This window comes from Melozone crissalis, unplaced genomic scaffold (assembly GCF_028551555.1).
Source record: "Melozone crissalis strain CALT ecotype California unplaced genomic scaffold, PUWL_Pcris_2 ptg000029l_1, whole genome shotgun sequence".
Classification (NCBI taxonomy): domain Eukaryota; kingdom Metazoa; phylum Chordata; class Aves; order Passeriformes; family Passerellidae; genus Melozone; species Melozone crissalis.
Genome location: NW_026535807.1, coordinates 22,323,334 through 22,345,138, shown reverse-complemented (window position 1 = coordinate 22,345,138; position 21,805 = coordinate 22,323,334). Strand labels below are relative to the sequence as shown.

General features: G+C 47.4%; 1 protein-coding gene across 1 annotated transcript in view; it reads left to right on the top strand.

The window, feature by feature from the left end:
- Positions 1–10,688: 10,688 nt before the first annotated feature.
- Positions 10,689–21,805, top strand: part of WNK2 (WNK lysine deficient protein kinase 2) — an 86,997-nt gene continuing 75,880 nt past the window's right edge. The window contains exon 1 of the mRNA XM_054280817.1: positions 10,689–11,402. Within this exon, the coding sequence (XP_054136792.1) occupies positions 10,689–11,402 (714 nt within the window). The remainder of the gene's footprint in view (positions 11,403–21,805) is intronic.

Genomic DNA, 21,805 nt, shown 5'->3' with positions numbered 1-21,805 from the left:
TAAAAGGGCTGCCTAGTTTGGAGCATGTGCAGTCTAAGTAACGTGAGAGCCAGAAATACTCAGGAGACTGATACTCAGTGAGGGAAAAGGAGATGCTCCCTCAGAACACCAAAGAAAAGCAACAGATACACATCACTAGACAGGGGTGGGTAGATGTTTTCATGTGTAAGAGCGAAGTGGGAGACGGCGAGAGAGGAACCTGGGGAGGGGAGACTGCTGCTCTGTAGTGCTGTGGGGGCAGGAATGGCAGCAGAGCACAGCGACTGCCTCAGATGGAGACAACGCTGAAAGCATCGCTGCCTCTGGAACATGTTCTGGGCTCAGAACACAAGTTGCTAAGAAACTTTTATATTAAAAGGCATTCATCTTTAAACCCTGGGAACACAGTAATAGCTTCTCCTCTATGCTAGGGAAGCTGCTTTAATGTCAGTCCTGACATTACTGAGACAAGCAATATGTGAGAGAGAGAAAAATACCTTGAATTATCTTGAGCAAAGATTAAAATCTAACATTATTTTTAGATAGCTTGCAGGGTTTAACTGAGGTTTAGTCATTCTGGTGTGACTAGCAAGACACTGATGAAACATGGAATCATACAGCTGTAGAGTACCCCAAGCTGGAAGGAACCCACAAGGATCATCCAGTCCTGCAGTTTTTCCACTCTTTTTTTTTTTGTTTGGGGCTGTTTTGTTTGGGCTGTTTTGTTGAGGGTTTTTTCTCTCAGTTTTTCCTTCCTTTCCTCCCTGACTGGTGTTACTGCCATCCCAACAGTCCCAGACAGATGTGAATACCAGCCAGCAGCCTGAGATGCCTGGTGGCTGCAGTGGTGGCTTCATTCTCCCTGTTGCCCCACTGCATCACGCCAGTCCACTCAGGGAACTGCACAGTGCTTGCTGCTTTTATTTCCCAGTGCTCTGGGCACACCAACGTATATCTGGCTTATTTCCCATGTCAAATTCACAATTTAAAACAACTTATATGACATGTAATGGTCCCCTAAAAAATAAACAAAGGGTAAAATATCCCCCAAACCACTGCTGATAACAGTAGTGTGAGTAGTTGTAGTGGAGCTTTATTATTACTCTCACTATGGGACCTGTCCCAGGGTGTTGGCACCTTTCCCATAGTATGTTGAGCTTCTGTCGTTGCTCTGGGGGAGCACTGCAACTCTGAATGATTCACTGAGAGAGAGAACACCCTGCTAGGGTTGACATTAAACATGTTAAGGGATTCTAAAAGTAACATCCTTGGAGCTCTGTGCAATGAAGATTGTTGGGTGGTTTTTTTCTGGGTGAAAATGATGGCCTTTATCACATCAGCTGATAGACCTGGAAAAAGCAGACGTTTTGGAACTCAACCCGAGTCTAACTTAAGACTTGTGTAATGACACCAGGGTGGAATTGGCAACCAGCAGTTCTGCATGAAAAACATTCACTACATGTTTGCCAAAATTACCTGTAACATGCAGGTGTTCTTAACATGTGGTTTTGAACTGAGAAGATCACTGAAGTATTTGGCAGTCGAGCCAAGTAGACAAATATGCACTCTATTAACAAGGAACTTATTATTTCTGTTCATATTTATTTGTAATATTTATCTAATCATCCACATTTTAAAGGACATGATGTGTCCACAGCTCAAAATACAGATACACATGGAGTTGGACATTATGATCCTATGGCTCCCTTTTAGCTCAGGGTATTCCATGATTCTGTGGATGAGTAGATCTGTACTGCAGGATCACAAGTTGAATAGTGGATAATAATTATATTGCAGGGAATCTCTCCCTCAGTGCTCTACACCTGCCACATAGGTGGCTGCAGACTGAATTATGGCAGCACAAATAGAGATCAGTTCCTTTGAAACCATCTAATGCTTCAATGTTATGGCAAGACCTTCTCTCTTATGCCACTTGGTGGTGCTTGGTGATTTTGGCTCTCACATACATAATTTTGTAAACTTACTCTTCAATTACACAACCAGTTGTCACTGTGGCTTGAAAACAGGCCAAATCCCTGCCCAGAAAGTAAACCATAAATTCTAATGAGCAAGGTGCTGGTGCCTAGCTGCTAATGACTTTGGTAATCATCTCTTCTTCTCAAAAGCAATAAAATATATAGCGTGCTAATTTCAAGGAAAAAGTTAAAATATGGGCTTAGAATGATATCTAGCATGAGAGATGGGTAGAATTGTGTCACGTTCGGTTAATTTTTCAGATTAAAAATCATGTTTTAATTTCCCTTGCAGATTTTTGGGATGTATCTGGGTGGGAGACCCCCCATTCTTTTGAGTGCATGTTTTTACTCAACAAGCACATGCACAGTGAGCAGACCCACAGTTAAACTAGGAAATTATTATATCACATGCTGATCCTGCCTTCATTTTAATCAATGGCCAGTCAGTGTAATTAAACCAGAACTGGGACCTTAGCTTTAGAACCTACCTGGAAATTCAGCACATTGCACCAATTTCACTCTGTTGTCATCTAAACTATCTCTTGTTAAGTATAAATTAGTTGCTCTGCAAATCTTATGGAGTTCTATTTTCGTATTTTTGTCCAACACTTATTCTAAATTATCAGACAAATACTACTAACCAATGAATGATATCTGATGTTTTGAAAACACTGAATTTTAACATCTGAACCTGAGCTCCAGACCTTGATGTTTGGTACCCAAAGTGAAATATGTTGCTTTTATTTCTGGAGGTATGTTGTAACTGAGAGGTCTCAAAGGCTCCTCCTAAACCCTCCTCGTGCAGGATGCCAACTGTCTTGGCAGAGTCCCGAGATCAAGGGTTCATGATGAACCCTTTTGCTGCTGTCAGGGAGAAGAAGGAAAAAGAACAAAGGACTCAGTCCTGGAATCTATTGTCAGTGGTCTGAGGTAGGATCTTCAATGGATTTTCTGGCTTCTTGGGAACTGGAAACGGTAATTGCAGCTTCTTTATACTGTGGTATTTCTCACTTTCTTCTTTATTGTGTTGGACTGACAGATGAGAAGGAAATTTTGACATAGCAATGTGCCATGCTTATTCATCAAACACTGAAAATTGGTAGTATATCAATGCTCTTCTGGAGTATCGTTCTCCAAGGCATAAGAGTAAGAGTGATATTCTATTAGGACCTCTAAAAACAATTCAGAGGTAGCTGTGTCTCTGAACATACACACCAGTGGCTCTCCACTAATTCTTATTACAAGAAAAAAAGCCACACATGTAATTCTGCCCAAAAGGGTGATGCAGCTTAACCTGAGGTAGCTTGGAGAAAATGAGGCTGATGGGGAGGCCTTTTCACCCTCAGCACCTCCCTGACAGCAGGGTGCAGCCAGATGGGGGTTCTTTTCTCCCAACTAACAAGCGACAGGACAAGAGGAAAAAGCCTCAAGTTGCCCTGGGGGAGGTTTAGATTGGGCAATAGGGAAAATTTCTTCGCTGAAAGAGTTGTCCAGCTCTGGCACAGGCTGCCCAGGGTGATGGCAGAGTCACCATCCCTGAAGTGATTTAACAGATGTGTAGATGTGACACTTGGGTTACTGGTGATTAAGGTGGCTCTGGGTTAATGGTTGTACTTGGTGACCCTAGAGGGCTTTCCCAATCTGTGGCTTTTTCAGATGTTTGCAGGGGATCCAGCAGAGAGAAGAGCAACACTGTACTAAGCAACTGCACACGTCTGCAGGAGATGACACAAGGCCACCTCTCCTGTGTAGCCCACACTCTGTGTCTGAGCACTGAGTCCATGGATGCACCTGTTTATCCCGAATGTCCTGCCTGCTTTCCAATGATTCCAGCAGAGCAGTCAGCACTGGCTGAAAGGCCTGGTCATGTATCTCAGTCACCCTGGGACTCCAAAAGGCTCCTTGTCCTTGTTGTGACTCCCAAACAGGCTTGGAGCTCTGTGTGTCCGTGTGGTGACTCCCCTCAGGAAGCCAGTGATGTTTGCTGCTTACTTAAAAGCTCTTAAAAATGCAGTGTCAGTGTACCAAACAGGAGCTTCTCATGAGGAGGGTGGAGCACGAAGGCTGTTTGGAGCACAGGTGTTGGCTCCACAGGTCTTTCGTTGCCATCCGTGTGTGACACAGTTTCTGTATTCCTTTAGTGGTTGACCTTTGTAAATATTGTTTTAACCTCAGGTTAATGCCATGGTAGAGGTACTTGTGACTCTTGGGTGTTCCTCACAGTGGTGTGTTCAGAGGCACTGGAACCAGTCAGGCACATGGCTGCAATCCTCACAGCACAGCACCTGTTCAAACTCGTCTGTGACAGGAGCCTGTCACTAAATGCACACTGCATGAAGGGAGGATTTTGTGCTGAGGTTTTGTGCTCTCACCCTTTCTTCAGTTCATGGAAAAGCCAGGATCAAAGAGCTCAGTATAACGAGCAGCGTTGCACGGAGACCAGATCAGCAGATATTCTTATTGAAGTTAGAAGAACTTATGCCCCATCTTTTATGTTCAGAGGAATAATGGCACTGTCGTTACGTCTTAAATCTGCATATTTTGTAACACAATGTGTTCGATGGGCTCTTTGATAAAATATAGCTTCATGCCAAAAATAAAAAGTAAATGGTATTCACTTGCTCAACTTAAATACTTAACATTTTGGAAAGTCCTAAGCATGCTATTAAGTGTCACATTCAACTCCTTGATTTGGTCTATTTTGCTCTGTTCCTTGTTTTGATCTAATTCTTACATTGCTTTTTCCATCTCTTTTGTTTTCATTATAAAGGTACCTGAGGGATCACAGCGGGAAATGGCACAAGAGGTGAAAGAGGTTTTCAAAAAACCCAATCTACTCTTTGAACTCTTGCAATCCCTGTGGCCACGCAGGAGCATTTGGAAATTAATTGGGTCATTCATTTGGGCTTATGGCAGGCTGAAAGCCATTGTTTTCTGGCAAAGAAAAGCAGATAAATAATTAAGTACAAACTTTGAAATTACACAGTAATTTTAAAACAACTATTCATCATTGGTCAGATTTGGTGTGGGAAAGATGACAGGCTGCCTGTCTGAAAAATAAATCTCACCTTTGTAGAGTGGTGTGGAGAGATAATGCTCAATGTAAATCATGGAATTGTAAAATAACAGTGTTTTTGCTGACTAAGCTGCCCTTCAGGGAGGCTTGAACACAATTCCCTAGGCACAGCTGGTTCCTGGGCTGGGGAGCAGCAATCACACCTCATAAATCCATACAGCAATGAAGATACTGTCCATTAACTTCTGTGCAGCACCATTAAGCTTGTTTATTTAAGGAACCTGAGAGGTAATGTGGTAGCATATTATTATGCCTATTAAAATCTGTAGGAATTAAGAACATGGAGCATTTTTTTCTGTCTAAGCTCGGCATGCATGTTAGAATGATGTGTTGTACCAGATTCCCCCTGCAGGGCAAAGGAAGATAAAGGGAGCCCAGCCTGTCCTGAGGAGGGTGGCACACGCCTTCCCACCGCTCGCACCCTGCCCTTGCCTGGCTCCCTGACCTGCAGGGTGAGTTTGCCGACAGCATCCATCATTCTGACATAAAGAGATGCTTGTTTATGCCTTTGTCATTAGTTTGTATTAACTCAGTGACTGAGTATCATAGAATCAGAGTCATTAAGGTTGGAAAAGACCTTTAACATCAAGTCCAACCATCAAATTGAGATAACTGATACTTAGGAAGAAGTTCTTTACTATAAAGGTGGGCAGGCCCTGGCACAGGTTTCCCGAGAAGCTGTGGCTGCTCCTGGATCCCTGGCAGTGTACAAGGTCAGACTGGATGGGGCTTGGAGCAGCCTGGGACAGTGGCAGGGGGTGGAATGAGATGACCTGGAATCCTTTTAGGATACTTGGACCACTGTATCTACAGTCTCTATAAACAAATTATTAGAACAGAACACAGATGACCTAACGGAGAATATATTGGGAAGTTGGGTTTTTAAATGGTCATTATTGTTCTTTCTAAGAAAAAACAATTACTACATAACACTACATTCGGGCCCATAGCACATGTGCAGGTGTAAGAGCATACCCTGGGTGCAACTGAAAGTAGCTCTCAATGGGTGTTTGACCTGATTTCAATCTGGTCATAAATTATATAAAAAACTGGGTTAATAGAAAACTGGAGGCCAGTACAGAGGTTTCCATGGTGTCCTGCAAGCATTTATTTTAAACAAATAAAAAATTTCCCAGTGTCTGAGAACCTGAAAGGCAAGCTGGTTGAACGGGACTGAACTTCCTCACTCGAAACTAACAAACATGGAAGGAAAATAAGGGCTGTTATTAAGTGAAAATGGTTCTTCTTCTCCCTTTTAAAACTAACAGTAGCTGTTATCTGGGACAAGCTGTCCTGCTCTGTGTCGGTGAGTGACCGACTGTTCCTGCCAGAAGTGAGGCGAGCCACAGACACACCTGTGGTGATCTGCTCGTCAGGTGCAAATGCCCATCTGTGCTCTGGGGTGACGTGTGTCTCACTCAGCACCGTGCATGGAGGGAGAACTCCACCGGGGGGATGAGCATCCTTTCATTCCTGCAAGGAGCAGTTCTCCAAGTCAAAGGCTTGATTAAGGTCACAGTCTGAGGTAACACCTTTGCTGCCTGTTAGTTGAAACATGCTATAATTTCCAATGCCACCTGCATACCAGTCAGCTCTGAAGGGTGAAGCTGCTTCTAGCCTGCTCTGATGATGGTTGATGATCCAACATTCAGGAAAACTGCAGCTGTTCATCTTTTTTCATGCCCTTTGGTAACACAGCACACTGATGTAGTAAGCTGTGTGGGTAGAACAACATCCTTGTGTCTGTGTGTCTGCTGGCTTGCACAGGCTGAAACAGGTGAGCAGGAAAATCAATAACAGGCTTCTGTCTTGGGTAAACTGAGGAAAGTAGAGCTCATAAAATAGCCCATGACAGGATGGAGAAGGTTGGAGGGGAGCACGGTGGGTCACCAGGTGCTCCTGCTCAAACAGAGTCATTCTGGAGCACAGGATTGTGTGCACAGACAGCTCTGGAGCATCCCAGTGAGGGAGGCTCTGCCCTGCTCTGTGCAGCCTGTTCAGTGGGAGGTCCCCTGCCCAGGGTGGACATTGTCCCTTATGGACAGGTAGCTTGTAGGTGACTGTTCCCAGTGCTGGGGGCTGTGGGTAGATGGCAGAAACAAAGCGTGCGCCAGTCTGTATTTTGGGTGCCATTGCAGTCTACCCCATATGCCTGCTGAGCATTCCTCATCCATCAGGCATGAACCTGGGACAGGGGACTGGCTTGGGACTGCACAGGGCATGGCAGAACTGGGCACTGGATCCCTCCATGGCTGTGTGTCCGTTGTGGTCACTGACACTCGGGAAGGCTGGAATGACAGCTCCCGATGGCTGAGGAAAGGTTCTCCGTCTACTGGGTAGCAGCCCTCTGCTGGGATGGGCCATTGTTTGCTGCCATGGAGCGCTGGATCAGACCGGGGCCAGTGCCAGAGCTGCCCTTGCTGTGCCATGCTGCTCGGCAGGGTGGCACTGCCCCAGCGGGGTGTGGAGCCCTGCCCGCCGTGCCCCGCCTGTCACACCTGTGCCCAGCTCACCCACCTGGGCACGCCGAGCAGGCAGAGGGCAGCATGGAAAAGGCCAAACAGCTGTCTGGGCAGAAGCATTTTCTTTCCATTTTAGAATGTTAAAGATCATCATGTAGCAGAGCACTTGACAGTGGATCATGATTAAGTCTGTGACATGAGAATTCTTGCCAAGTTTTCAGTAGACATATGGACACAGGAAAAGCCCTGGGCACCATGTGGCACTGGACAGCACAAACACTCAGCTGTGAGAACAGGTCTTGTTTCATCTGTGGAGCCCTGGGAAGGGGTCAGGGGACACTGGTGCAGCATGACAGTGCTCATGTATCTTCCTGAGGCAGAGGCGAGATGTTCCCTACACCTGAGGGTGTACAGATTCCCTCTTTGGTCAGCTCTAGAATATTCCCATTTTATCCTGTCCACCTGCAGAGCAAAATGCTGCCAGCTTCATTTAGCCCTCTAATTACCCTGAAACTTATTCTTTTTCTACATGGTGGTGGGAATTTCTCTTGCTCTGAACAGAGTTTTAGGTCAATTTATGTAATAAGTAGGAGAAGGTGTCAGAGCTCTTCTCCTTCCCTTCTTTTCTCCTGGTAACTGCAGACTGCTCCCTGTGTACCAAATCTCCATTTGTGCAGAGAGGTGCAGAGCCCAGCATTTAGGACTAATATTCGGGAATTTGGGTTTCTATACAGCACACAAATCCGTGTTTCATGCCACAACTGCAAGTCCTAGAAATATCACTGATATTTGAACACTTCAAAAAGCAAACCACTGAAAGATCAAATGCATCCATGAGGCTGAATTATTAGTGAAGTGTGAAAAATAAAACACCAGTACAATAACTACCCAGTTTCTTATTTTAAAGGGTTTTTAAAAAAAATCATTCTTAACAGAAAATTATTTAATTAAAACAAGAACTAATTATGGTTGCCTGACAGTCAACTTCCTTTCCTTCAGAAATCTCAGGGATTTTACTTGGTAAAACTTAGCTTTTTATTTTTCTTTATTTATTTAAATTTTAATAACAAAAACACACGGTATGTTTGTATGAACCTAATACTTGAGAAAGCAGCTTGGCAGTAGAGGCGACCGGAGTCCTTTTGTGAATTTACAGAGCAGAAATGTCACAGCTGTTACAGGGCACAGCCTTTGGCAAAGCCAGCGTCCCATGTCTCTGACCTCACCTAAAGATGGATTACAGAAGTTTGGGTTGGAAGAAATCTTAAAGCCCATCTCATTCCTAACCCTGCGATGGGCATTGCTAACGCTTCCTCTATCCCACGATGCTCTAAGCCCCATCCAAACTGACCTTGGACATTTTCAGGGATGGGGCAGCCACAGCTTCTCTTGGAAACCTCTTCCAGGACCTCCCCATCCTCACAGACAATAATTCCTTCCCCATATCCCATTTAACCCTGCTCTCTGGCAGTGGGAAGCCATTCTCTTTTGTCCTGGCCCTCTAGGCTGTTGCCCAAAGTCCCTCTCCAGCTCTCCTGGAGCCCTTCTTCTCCAGGTGACCATCCCCAGCTCTTCCAGCCTGTCTCCAGAGCAATGGGCCTCCAATTATTCTTGTGGCCTCCTCTGTCCCAGCTCCAGCAGGTCGATATTCTTGTGCTGAGGCCCCCAGAACTGGAGGCAGTGCTCCAGGGGGGTTCTTTGAAGCACAGATGGATGTCGAGATCAAAGTTTCCCTCTATCTAGGCTAATTTGAAGTGTTGGTCACAGTGAATGATGGGGTCAATATCCATAGACTGATTATTGAACTGCGTGGAATAAAGAAAAAACCACAAAAAAGATAACCCAAGGTCATGAGGCCTGTCATGTGTTGTGACCTACCACGCAGCACATGGCTGGGCTGTGCGGTGTTTGCAGTGGCCATGCCTGAGTCGGTCCCTGTGCATTTGAGGAACGCTGATGCAAAGATGCTGTGTGCAAAGAGTATCCAGTTCCCTTCAAGTCACCTTCCCTTTACTTGCAGGCATGATAATCGGCTTCTTGGCACAGCCACCTCCTGGATCCAGAAATCCGAGGGAGTTGAGGCCCGCGCCCTGCACCCATTGCACACCTGCGCGGGCACTGAGCGCTCGGGGGATGCTCTGGGGGAGATGTCTGGGAGCGATGCACTCGGGGGATGCTCTGGGGGAGATGCCTGGCAGTGATGCACTCGGGGGATGCTCTGGGGGAGATGCCTGGCAGTGATGCACTCGGGGATGCTCTGGGAGGGATGCTGTGGAGGGCAGGCTCTCGGTGGATGCTCTCGGCGGGGTGCTCTGGAGGGGATACACTCGGGGGATGCCTGTCGGGAGATGCCGTGGGAGGATGCTCTCTGGGGATGCTCTGGGCCCGTGGGGGCACCTGCCAAGGGGCGGACGTTGCCGGACACGGAGCGAAGTGGCGGCGGGGCGCGGGACCCTCCCATTGTCTGCGGCGGGGCCGGGAGGGGCGGGGGAAACGGGGGCCGAGGTCGGGGGGCGGCCGCCCACCCTCCGCAGCCTCATTGGCGGTCGCCGAGCGCCGGTGCCCGAAATGGGCGCCGCCCGGGAGCTCTGCCATTGACAAAAAAGCGGCGGCGGGCGGAGGCGCGGCGGGGCTGCCGCAGGGTGCCCGCGGGCAGGGGCGCGGAGCGGGAGGTGCAGCAGGGCCGGCGCTGCGGCGGGGGCGGGCTGCGGCGCAGGGGCGGGCCGAGCCGAGCCGAGCCGAGCCGCGGAGCCCCGCACCGGCAACGGCTCCCCCGGCCCCGCGGCGCACCCGGGCAGGCGCACGCTCGGCGGAGCCGCCCCTCCTCCGCCGCCCGCCTTCCCCCGCGCATGGCGCTGAGCGCGGCAGCCCCCGGCTCCGCACGTAAGTAACGGCCCCGCCGCGCCTTTGTGCGCGGGCCCGCCGCAGGTGAGGGGCTGCACCGGTCGTCTGGCGCTCTCGGCCGCGCCCCTGCCGGGCACCGGGGACGAGGGGGAGCCCGGTCAGAGCGGCCGCGGCCCGGCCCGGGGGCCCGGCTGGTCGGAGCCCCGGGGCCGGGGGAGGTGCGCGGGGGCCGGGCCGGGCCGTGGCGGCGCCTCAGGGCTGCGCTCTGCCCCGCGCAGGTGGCGGCGCGGGCGCGGCTCGCGGTGACTCCCCCGGGCCGGGGCGGCGGCGGGCGCTGAGCCCTCGGCCCGGATGGAAAGCGGGGGTGATGCCAGAGCGGCACCTCGGCGCGGCGGCAGAGGCGGCGGCCGTGGCGGGGTTCCAGCGGCTGCCGAGCCCGGCGCTCCCCCGGCCGCGGAGACCGGCGTGAACATGGATGGGCCCGGCGGCGGGCGGAGCGGGGCGGCCGCGGGCACGGACGCTGCTGCGGCGCCGGCAGCCCCCGGGGCCCCCACCCCTCCGGCCCGCGGCCCCGGCTCCAGGGACCCCAAGCTGGTCCATCAGCGGTTCCTGCGGAGGAGCGTGGTGGACTCGGACCAGGAGGAGCCCGCCTTCGACCTGCCCGAGGCGGAGCACCAGCGGAGAATCATCCTGCTCCCCAAAACCCGGAGGATAATCGCGGAGCGGGCCAAGGCGGGGCAGGGGGCGGCGGAGGCGGCGGGCCGGGAGGCCGAGTGCTCCGGGGAGCCGCGGGCAACGCCGCCCGCCAGCAGCACCGCGGGCGCCGAGGAGCAGAAGGAGCCGGGCAAGGATGCGGAGCGGAGAGAGGCGCAGGATGCTGCCAAGGACCAGGGCAAGGCTAAGAAAGAGGAGCCCGAGGAGGAGGCTGATATGAAAGCGGTTGCCACCTCGCCGGATGGCAGGTTCCTAAAGTTTGATATTGAACTCGGGCGGGGATCCTTCAAAACGGTCTACAAGGGTCTGGACACGGAGACGTGGGTCGAAGTCGCGTGGTGTGAACTGCAGGTAAGCCTAGCTGATCCTCCTGTGCTTTTTTTTTTTTTTTCCCTGCCTTATAAGCCGGGAACTGAAGGCGCCGTGCTGGTGTCATTCAGAGCGGCTCAGCCCTGAGCAGCCTTTATGGTCACCATCGCTTAGAATCCAGTGTCTAACTATAGCGCAATATCCCCATTGGCTCTGCATCCACCACCTTATGTACACTCCTCCCACGCTTAACCCCCTCGGCCCGGCGCCGCTGCCGCCGCGGGGGCCGCGCAGGGCCCGCCTGGTGCAGCGCAGGTCACGCGTGGCTCCGCGCCCTGGCGAGGGCGGAGCGGGGATGCTCGGCCCGGCCCCAGCCCCTCTCGGGCAGCCGCTCCCGGTTAAAATGACACCGACAGTCGGTGATTTGAGAGCGTTTGCAGGGGGAAAATTTCCTTTTGTGTTATGGCTTCATAAAGCTGAGAAGCTGCTCCCCCCGACCTTCCCTCTCCCCTGCCATGAAATTGTCACTGCCCTAGTGAATGAAACCTCCTAATATGCCCCGGTGCTTGCCCTTTTCTAGGTACCACGTCTGCAGTACTTGTATGGTTAGGTCAAAGACTTATCTGTCCAAATACCTTTGAAAAGGCAGATTTTTACATTAAAGTTCTAGATCTTCAGAATGAAGTAGTATCATCCAGTAATATCTAAAGAGAACGAAGGTTTAGATGCTATCTTTTGCTGTTACCCTGTTCTTGGCGGATTTTGTAGCATTTAGTAAAAATCACAGTAGTACATGCCTATTTTGTATTCTTATAGTGCCTGTAACCTCACTTTTGTTGGCATCCATTGGAATGAGACCTAATAGAAAAACCTAATACAGAATGGATATTGGTTTTGTTTTCAGCCTGAGTTACTCTGTAACTTAGGTGAAAGGAGGTTTAACTCTTATGATTTGGGGTCTTTAAACTTCCATTGGATGGCTCAGCTTTATGGCCTACAAGACTATTTGAAACTGGTATGGAAATAACGCGTTATTGTACGTCTAAGCTCTTGGTTGTTTATATTTAAATGTTGGCCCAATCTGTTTGTAAATTACTCCTGGCTGCCTGGGATAGCTGGGGATGGATGTACAGCCACATCTTTATTCTCTGATGATTTCATTACACAACATAATCATAATTCACTGCAGAAGTGCTCTGTTAATAAGAATTATGGGGAACACTTCTCAGTCTTCATGGTTGTGCATTCCCCAGCTTTTATCAGCCAGGGATGCGGAATGGGAGGCACAGCAGTCGGGCAAGGTATGGAGGGCTGGTGCTGAGGGGCTGCTCATCTCCTCCAGCCCGGGGGTCTTGGTGGGTTTGTAGTGAAAGGGGGGTCTGGGGGATTGTTAAGGGGATTTAAAAGAGAGGTGCTGGAGGAAAGCCTGGGGGCAGGTCTGGCTTTGCTGGGAGCTAAATCCGGAGTGTGTGAGGCTTGTGCTTCAGCAGCCTGAAATGCGGAGGGATGGTGGCTGGGTGGAGGGCAGGTTGGGAGAGGCTGGTGCTGCTCCTGTCAGTCCGTGCAGCCCAGGCCAGCCCCATCACTGCAGAGCCATAGCACAGACCCAGGATTCAGCGTGATGCCGGGGTTTCTCAGAGGGCTCTAGCAGGGGGTTGACAGAAAGGGATTTTCCACGTATTTTCTGTAATGGAGCAGCTTTAACGACCAAAGCCTGTCAAATGTATCGGTGAACACTGCTTGGAAGTGCTAGCCTGCATCATGTACACCTAAGGAAGAGATTAGGCAGGGAAAACTGCAGCGTGAAAGCTTTCTTACCTGGTGAATGGCCTTTATATTCTTAATTACACTTGTTTAGGAATTCTTGTACTGACTGTATGTGAAGAAATCTGTATAATGCTCAAATTCCTACTAGTTTTCATTATATGTGCTTCAGCCCAGATCAGGTCTTACTGCTAGATATTTTCAATTTGATACAGGATTTGCTTTAGGCTTCTAATTGTGGAAAGAAAACTATTGTTTGGCTGCTGTAGAGGAATTGGTGTGAATCCCTCGGAGACAGGGGCTGCTGGGTCCCTTTTGGGTGATGCCGAAGGTAATGTGAGATGGTGTGTGACTTTGGAAGCCAATACTTGGGTCTGGATTGGGAAAGCCTCATTGAATGACAAAAGCCTTTAACGACTATAGGATTAAAGCCTGTGCCTCCGGACTGGATTTGCATGGAGGAGGCAATGGGAGAAGAGTGAATGGCTGTGTTGTCTCTTTGACTTGTAGAAAGCTCTCAGTTCAGCTGGGGAATTTTAGGGAAAACATTCAGAGGATGCTGTCAAGTAAATAACTTTATTCATGGCTGTTGGGGGGCTTTTTTTTTTTTTTAATTTTTTATTGTGAGCTGTGTCAGTTAGATCTGCCCCATTTGTGTTTCTCTGCACAAATTTGAAGTTCCCTATAGGTAGCAGGAGGCTGAGTGGAAGCCATCATATCACCATGCTGTTAAGAGACAAAATGCCTTCCTCTGCAGCCTCACACCATCAGAACCCAGGCCAGAGCCTTTTTGTGGAAAAATTGCTGCAACCTGTAGTATTTATTTTTTTTTTGTGGAGATGCACTTGTGCTTGTTCCACTTGGAGCGGGGAAATGAAAGTGGACAGCATTGAGGTTCCATGCAGGCATTAATCCTGGCCTGGCTCAGTGGTTTTTCAGCCCACTTGTGCTGTTGCCTGTGTGTCTTTGTCCATCTGTACAAAGGCCTCGCAAGCCATTCTTGTTCAGTGGCTTTATTTCATTGAAAAGACGGCTTTGGGGTTCAGAACTGAAGTCATAGCTCTGATTAGGGCAGGACCCAAGTGCTAGCCAAATGATCTGGGCTTTAGACCTGTCTGAAGAGGTGAAAGCTGTGGTTGGATTCTAGCTAGAAAATAAGGCTATTGTTCCTTCATGAAGCTGAAGTACTAGAGGAGGATTAGTGTGCCCTTGCAGTTTTGGAAGGGTTTGCATTCCAAGGTTTTCAGAAGCTATAATTAATATTAATTGATGGTGTACAGTCGCTGTGTGCTGAGGCTTTGGCATAACAGTATTACAGTGTTGCACTCCTGAGTAGTGTTGGGTCATGAATAAGGAATACAGGCTTTACCACTCCCCTGCTTGCAAGCCAAATATTCTCTTTAGTTAGATGAATGGTTTCAAAATCCCATCATGTTTCCCTTTGGGAATATATAGGGACCCTGTAAAGAGTCAGACCTGGTATTGTGAAATGCAGAGGCCTCATTGTACTTTATGGTTCTTGCTTGGACTGTGAATACCACCATCGTATTCAATTTTAATTTTTTTTGTTAAGGAATGGGGAAAGGTTGGGCTGTCTTATCCTGCTGTCACAGGAAGGTGTGAGATGCCTGGTGATCATCACAGTCTTATGCCCCTGTATCAAAATTCCAGGGGTTTTTTTATCCTGAAAAGGGTAGTACCTCCAGGATTTCAAGTAGTGTGGTAGTTTGGCATTCGTTAGTGTCCTTGCTGGCTGGCAGCTTTCATCTGATGTCGAAATAGTAGCAGGTTACTATCTATACTGGTAATTTATTGGCCAGATAGACTTTGTAGTGTAAATGCACAGAATGATTTAGAAAATCTGAGAGAAGAAAAGAGACTGAGACTGTGCCTGAAAGCTTGAGTCCGGTATTGCTGTCTGCTCACACTAAGTGAAGTTCAAGACCAATTTTGTCTGTTTCCAGTTAATTCTTGTGAATATGACTTCTGTTTAAATTGAAACAATTGGGATTAGCTGTGTTCTACAGTGTCAGTATGAAAATGTGTGCCTGTGTCACTGGTGTTTGCTACCCGAGCTGTTGCCCTGGCATGGAGAAGCAGGGCAGGGATATGGTAGTGAACTATTAATAGACTGCTTCTCAAATTCAGTAAATGAAATGGAGCTGGGTCAGGCTTCACATTCTGCTCGTGAATCACACAAGACTCCTTTCTTTTGCTTTGAGCACATTGTGCCTCAAGGTTGGTTGTATGCCCTTAATTCTGGTGAAATTCTTCATGCTAAATGTGTGGGTCCAGCTGCCCTAAGAAGAAACTACTTCAAATCAGAGCCAGGTGTAAAGGATATTTCTGGTCCCTTTGGTCATCTCATATCCACAGCTGATGGGGGGTGCAAAAAGTTGATGTTGCAAGCTGTCGCTGTGGTGATCCTTGCAATTGATACACAGTCTGACATGAGTGACACGTGAGTTTACACTGGTGATGTTTTATGGCTGGGGTGTAACAGAGGTTTAAGAGTTCGGAGGCAATGGTCATGATGTGCTAAAAGATGCTGGCTGCTGGAGTTAATGCATTTTGGTAGTCTCAATGATTAGGGATGCTGCAGAGGTTTGAAAGAGTGTGTCCTGGAAGGTAGCAGACTCACTGTAAGGGTTGGGTGTGAAAGCATTGCTGGGGAGGGAGGCTCCTGCCTCAGGAGCCCGCTGCAGCGGTGCATGCGAGCTCAGTGAGAATGGAGAAGTTTGGTTTTTGGATTTGCCACGATGTGGCTGGTGACGGCCAGCAGCAGGACACCTTCCCGTGTGTGCATTAAGCTCTGGATTGGGTCTGCTGGCCAGAAGACATAAATATGAGCTGAGTGTTGATGTGTGATGCCTGGGCAGGCCGTAGGTGCCAGGCAAGGGCAGCCAAAGGTGTGTCACACAAGATGTGTGACACTTGGCACTCCTGCTGGAACAGACGTCTTGGTTGTGCTGCAGCAGGAGGGGCTTGCAGAGAGCAGCTGGAGAATATCCAGAAGGGTCATGTGGAAGCAGAACTGGTTTGCTTCATATATATGTATATATATGTGTGTATATATATATATATGAAGTTATGTTTGGGAATGTATATTTTCCTTCAAGTGACACTTATAGACAGTACGGGTGCTTTCCATCCCAGTGTTGATTTTGGTGTGCCTGAAACAGAGGTTGGCCAAGGAGGGCGGCAGAGGATTTTCTTTGTGGTGCTGATAAGTCCAGTGGAAACACCTTTCAGTGCAGCACCTTGCTGTTGCTGTGTGGCTCTGAAAGGAGGGAGCAGGTCCCTGGCTGTGCTGCCCTCGCGCCTCCTGGGGAGCAGGGCCAGCCATCCTGCAGGAGGGTCACAGCCTCCTTCTCCAGCACTGCCTGGCTGCAGCTGCTTCTGCCTGCACTCTGCACCACTACAGGAGTGCTTGTACATTCTTCTAAGCCCACTTTCTACATAAACCACAAAACAGAGCCCCTTTTATGTGTCACTGGTCCCTTGCTCTGGAATGTACTGATCTTCAAACCATAAGCAACTTCCTTTATCCCCGATTAAAATTTCATCGTCCTCCAAAGGAATCAGGTCCATATCTCATTCTGGCATTGCACTTATCCCAAACAGTGTGATTGTTTAGGAATTTTGTCCATTCGGAGTTAGCTACATAGCTTCTGAGAGATTCTTTTCACGTGCAAATGGCCATGTTCTGTAAAGGACACTGGGGGTTTGGCACATGGGGTGGATCACAAGTCCTGCTTGTTCTCCCCTGTCCCATGCCATCACCTGTGTTGTGAATACAAGTTGAGACATGCCACTGAACACCTCTAAGCCTTAGGAAGCATCTTATTTCCCAGCTGGTTGTCTGTAACAATTGGTGAACCTTAATTGAGTTTCAGATCAGATGGTAAAAAATGTGCTCTGAAAACTTTCTGGAGTGACTCTTCCATGATGTTCAGGTAGTGGAGGGGGTGGTGATGTCTCTCTGCAATCCCTTAAAGAAATAGAAGTAAACTCATACCTGTACTCATCTTGAATTGTATTTTATGGGAGATGCTCCATCTTGGTCTTGAATGTTCTTACCTGTGCTTTCAGTTCATCATAATCCCCAAAATTCTTTTTTAAAAAAATTACACCCACTGGAAACTGATTTTGCTGTATAGTGTTAGTAGAGTAATATGGCTGTATGATACAGTGCTTAAATGTGCCATGGGAATAATGGGCAGAATGAAAGACCATGTTCTGGGAATGTCCATCTTGTTCAAACTGGCAAGGAAGGAGTAACTGAAGACCTAACACCATCTGTTCTTCGGTTTGCTGCAGTGGGCTATAAACTACTTATTCATGAACTCTGAGGAGAACTGAGGGGAGAAGGCATGGCTAACACTGTGGGGGATTCTAAGTTTGCCATGTTATGTGAATTCAATCTGATCTTCATTCTTGACCTTCTTAAAGGAAAATTAAATGTTCTTAGAATGGTGTTTGATCCTGTGATGTATCTCAGCACCACCTACTAAAGTCAATTTGAGTTTTAGATATTGGTTCAATTAATATTTTTTGTAAAAAAAATGAAAACCTAAAAGGAAATGAGCATTTTGCTTTGTTACACACCAGTCCTGTTTTGTAATGCTCTTGTGTGGGAGGAGGCTGTACAGTAGCTAGTTGCCAAAGCTATTAATGAATATCTTTTTCAGATTCTGGAAGTCCTGATATAGTTAATTTCTCTCTATTTTAAAGGACTTTTGTTTTCTCAAAATTCAGAGAATTTGAATGTAAACCTATATGGATGATGGCTGCCTTATTGTTTGTTTGGGAATGTTTTTGATTATTTATGTGTTTGTGTTGTTTTGGGGAACTGTCAAGTATTTTCCATTAACTTTTTTGCTAAGCACGAGCCTCTAAACTGGCTCAGAACTGAGAATGGTAATGTTATATTTTGTATTCCTGAATTAACAGGGCCTGTCCAAAGGCAGTGTCAGTGCATTTCAGTGCTTAAACTGCCTAAAACCCAGTCAGGCTAAACAGATGGAGAAAGGGTTTTTTTCTTTAGCTGAATGATAAAATTTGTTCTATATTCTATAAAATAAGGCTTTATTAAAAAGAGCAGATGACAGTTGGTCACCTCATGTATTGAGAACCAAGTATTGATTTTACAGAAGCAGGATTTGATTTTAGCCACACAAATACTATCTGGACCAGGCCCTGCCTCTGTCTGCTTCTGAAATGGATGTTCCCTTCTCTCACTAGTGCGTGCTCAAAGGATTAAAGTTGTGGTGTTTATTCCATATTTTCATAAAATAAGCAGCTTTTTCATGTTGCCTTGTCTGATGCTGGGCTGCTTCAGTTAGAGGAGCATTTCAGGTGCCCCATTGTGCAGCCGTGGTGCTTGGCTGAGCAGAATCAATCCTGCTGTTCAAACAGAGTGCTTGGAACGTGGGGGGGGAATCACAACATTTCCAGTGGATGTAGCTCTTTGCTGCTGGCCTGTGCAACGCTCTGCTAAAACCCTGCAATCAGTTTTACAAGAGCCAGATATTATCAAAATAGGCTTGTTTGGTTCCAGGCTTTGCTGATTAATTAAGGAAAACAGGCATGGTTGTTTGCATCTGAACTTGTTTTGTTTCTCTTTCATATCAGTGTGTGTTTGGAGAGTTGTAGATAATAAAGTAAGTGTTACACTAATGAAATGGGCTTGCTTTTATCTCAGTTATGACACTTATATTGCTAAGAATGGCAGAATCTTCTGTTTTCAGAGCATGAAATTGCAGGAGCTGTGCCCCTCGCTCTTTCCTTAGCTGCCAGGGTAGTAGTTTAAGGTGGTTTGGGAAAGGCTTCAATGAGCCTTGCACACGTGAGGGGAGCTGGGAATCAATCTCCCCTCATGGTGTAAGTTCTTCAGTCCAAGTTTGGCCGCTGTGGGAGGGGATGATGGGCAGTACCTCTTCCAGGTGCCACGTCAGGGGAGAGTGGGTGCCATCACTCAGCTCTGTCCCCGTGTGATGGGTGTGCAGTTTGGGTTGATTTCTGGGTCCCAGCTGTGCTCACACAAAGGGGGGCACACACATTTCCAGGCTGGAGCCGTTTGGGGCGTGTGCTGGAGGCCGGAGCTGTTGCAGGCACCTTGCCTTGGGGCACGGCACAGAGCCCTCGGTGTGCTGGCAGCTGAGGACTGGCTGTCAGAGCCCCAGGTGCCTGCAGCAGAGTTCATTTGCACCCAGGGCAGTTTTATGCCTTATTTTTACAGTCTCATGTTAAATGAAGGCGACTGGATAGTTTCCCGTGTGATACCAGATACTGCTGTGGAGGCAGGCTGTGGCTTCCTCTAGGCTATAGACAGCTCTGAATCCCTCTCTGAGCAAGAGGATTAAGCCTTCTTTTCAAAGTACAGAAAGTAGAAACTTGAAGCAAGTTACTGGTTAGGAGAGGGAAGTGATTTAACTTGCTGGAATAAATGATAATTTTTATGTTTAGGACTTGACAGCTTGAATTTCTGTCCTCACTCATGAGTACTCTGCCAGAACCCGTTCTCCTGCCGTGCAGCAGGTACACAACATCCCCACAGGGGCTGCTAATATGGAAGGCTTTGAGAGGCTGACATCCCTGACCGCAAGAAACAGTTAGTGATTAAAAAGTGTGTGATTAAAATGTGTATTGGTTCACTTGGATGAATCTATAATGACAAGTTTGTAACCAGTAAAGCTACAAAACTATTAGAGCAATTCTTTGTCTAAGTAACACTAAAACTTTAAGTACAGCTTCATTTACTGAAGCGTGGATATACTTTTTTAGTATATATAAACCATGTTTTTTGTTTGTGGGAAGGAGATAACAAGCTCAGGCTTATGCACTTGTGGACTTCAAAGAATGTTTGCTGCATGTTTGGGGCTTTTCAGTGTGAAATGAGACACTTGGTATAATGAAGCCTGGATATTCAAAAGTAACTGCCACAAGGAGGGGACTGGGGATTTGGTTTTAGCCATACAAATACTATCCAGACTTTTTCTTCCTTTTATTTGTGATGTTGCTGAATAACAACCCCATTTATAGCTAACACTGCTGGGGTTGTAGCCACACTGCGGGGGAATCTGTCAGCACGGAGCTGCTGCTGGGGAGTGCCTGGAACGGGAAGGTCTGTGCCTGGGGCAGGTGGCTTTGTCCAAGCAGGACACCACAAAAAATACACACTTTACAGACTTGGTTCCTGAAAATGAAATCCAGTGTTGCTGCTTTGGGTGTGATATGTGTGACTTTGGGTGCGATAGGTGTGTGACTGATGCTGTCTGGCTTTGTTGCGGGTTAGGGAATGGTCACAGGGTGTTTGTCAGCCCCTTCCTGCCCGCCTTTGACATTTTTTAGAATCACAGAAGGGTTTGGGTTATAAAGGAACTTAAAGACCATCTCATTTCAATGGGCTTGGATAATTTGCACTACACCAAATTGTCCCAAGCTCCATCCAACCTGGCATTGAGCATGTCCACGGATGGGGCATCCACCGCTTCTCCGAGCAATCTGTGTCAATGCCTCGTCACCCTCAACTGCCTTGTTAGGAAGGCTTTATTGGTAAAATGAATGCTACCTCACAAAAGCTTTCCAGTAGGCTTTTAATAAGCAGTTTAAACTACTTTTTTCCCTTCTCTTTCCTGTCTTCTGCCCTCTAAAAGTTAAAAGGGCACAGTCTGCACCTTGTACACTGCCACAGGGTATATACACTTATCCATTTTTCACATTCCTTATTTTTCTTTAGAGGGTCATCTCAACAATTGCATGAATTATCTCATATGAATTATCTGATGAGATGCCATTTCACCTGAGAGCCTCCCAGTTGTGCAGAGTGTTTCCTTGGGCACTGCTTTGTGCAGCCTCGAGACTATCAGTCTGTGACAGCTGGGACAGCATCTGGTGTCTCTGAACATCCTCATGAACCTGGGAGAGAAATCAGAATTTGCAGAGAAACAAAGGAAAATAGGGTGACACCTAGTGAGACAAGATACAAAGGCAATTTATGATGTCTTGTGCAATAATTGTTTCTGATTCTTAGCAGAGACTGATAGTTGGTGTCTTTCTGCCTGCCTTGTTGTTACTTTGGTACTGCAGTTCTGCTCCTGCAAGTACAGTCCGTGTGCTGGAAGTGCTTTTTTTTAAAAACAAGCTTCCATAAAGCTTATATGTTGTGCATTTTTGTAGGCTTTATCCTGTTTGCAGTATCTCTGAGTTTTAGAATTGAAATTTTAATTTATGATTTCTGTTAGAAAAAAGTCGTTAAAACATTTCCACAAAGCTAATTTTTGAGTGCAAAAAGAGATAACAATGTAATGTTTTGTGAACTGTGACCTTTGTGCCTTGGAAGATGTATAGGGTGTGTTTCCTAATGGATTTCTGACAGCAGGGTAGCTAATGAAATTCTCTGGCAGTGGAGACCTTGGTGCCTAATAGGATGTGAACTCCCCGTGTGGCTGCTTCAACACTTTGGTTATTTCTGATAGTGCTCTATCAAGTTTACCAAAAATTGAGAAGTGCTTTGTTTCCATGTGTTGCTGCCATGATTTACTCGCTAAATGTATTGTGGAACGTATTTTCCTTAAGAAGCAAAGGCTGAAAATCAGCCTTTTAAACCTTGTATTTTTGACAACCACTAGAAATAACAAGAATGGGTGACTTTTTTTACTCTTACAATCACACAGTGG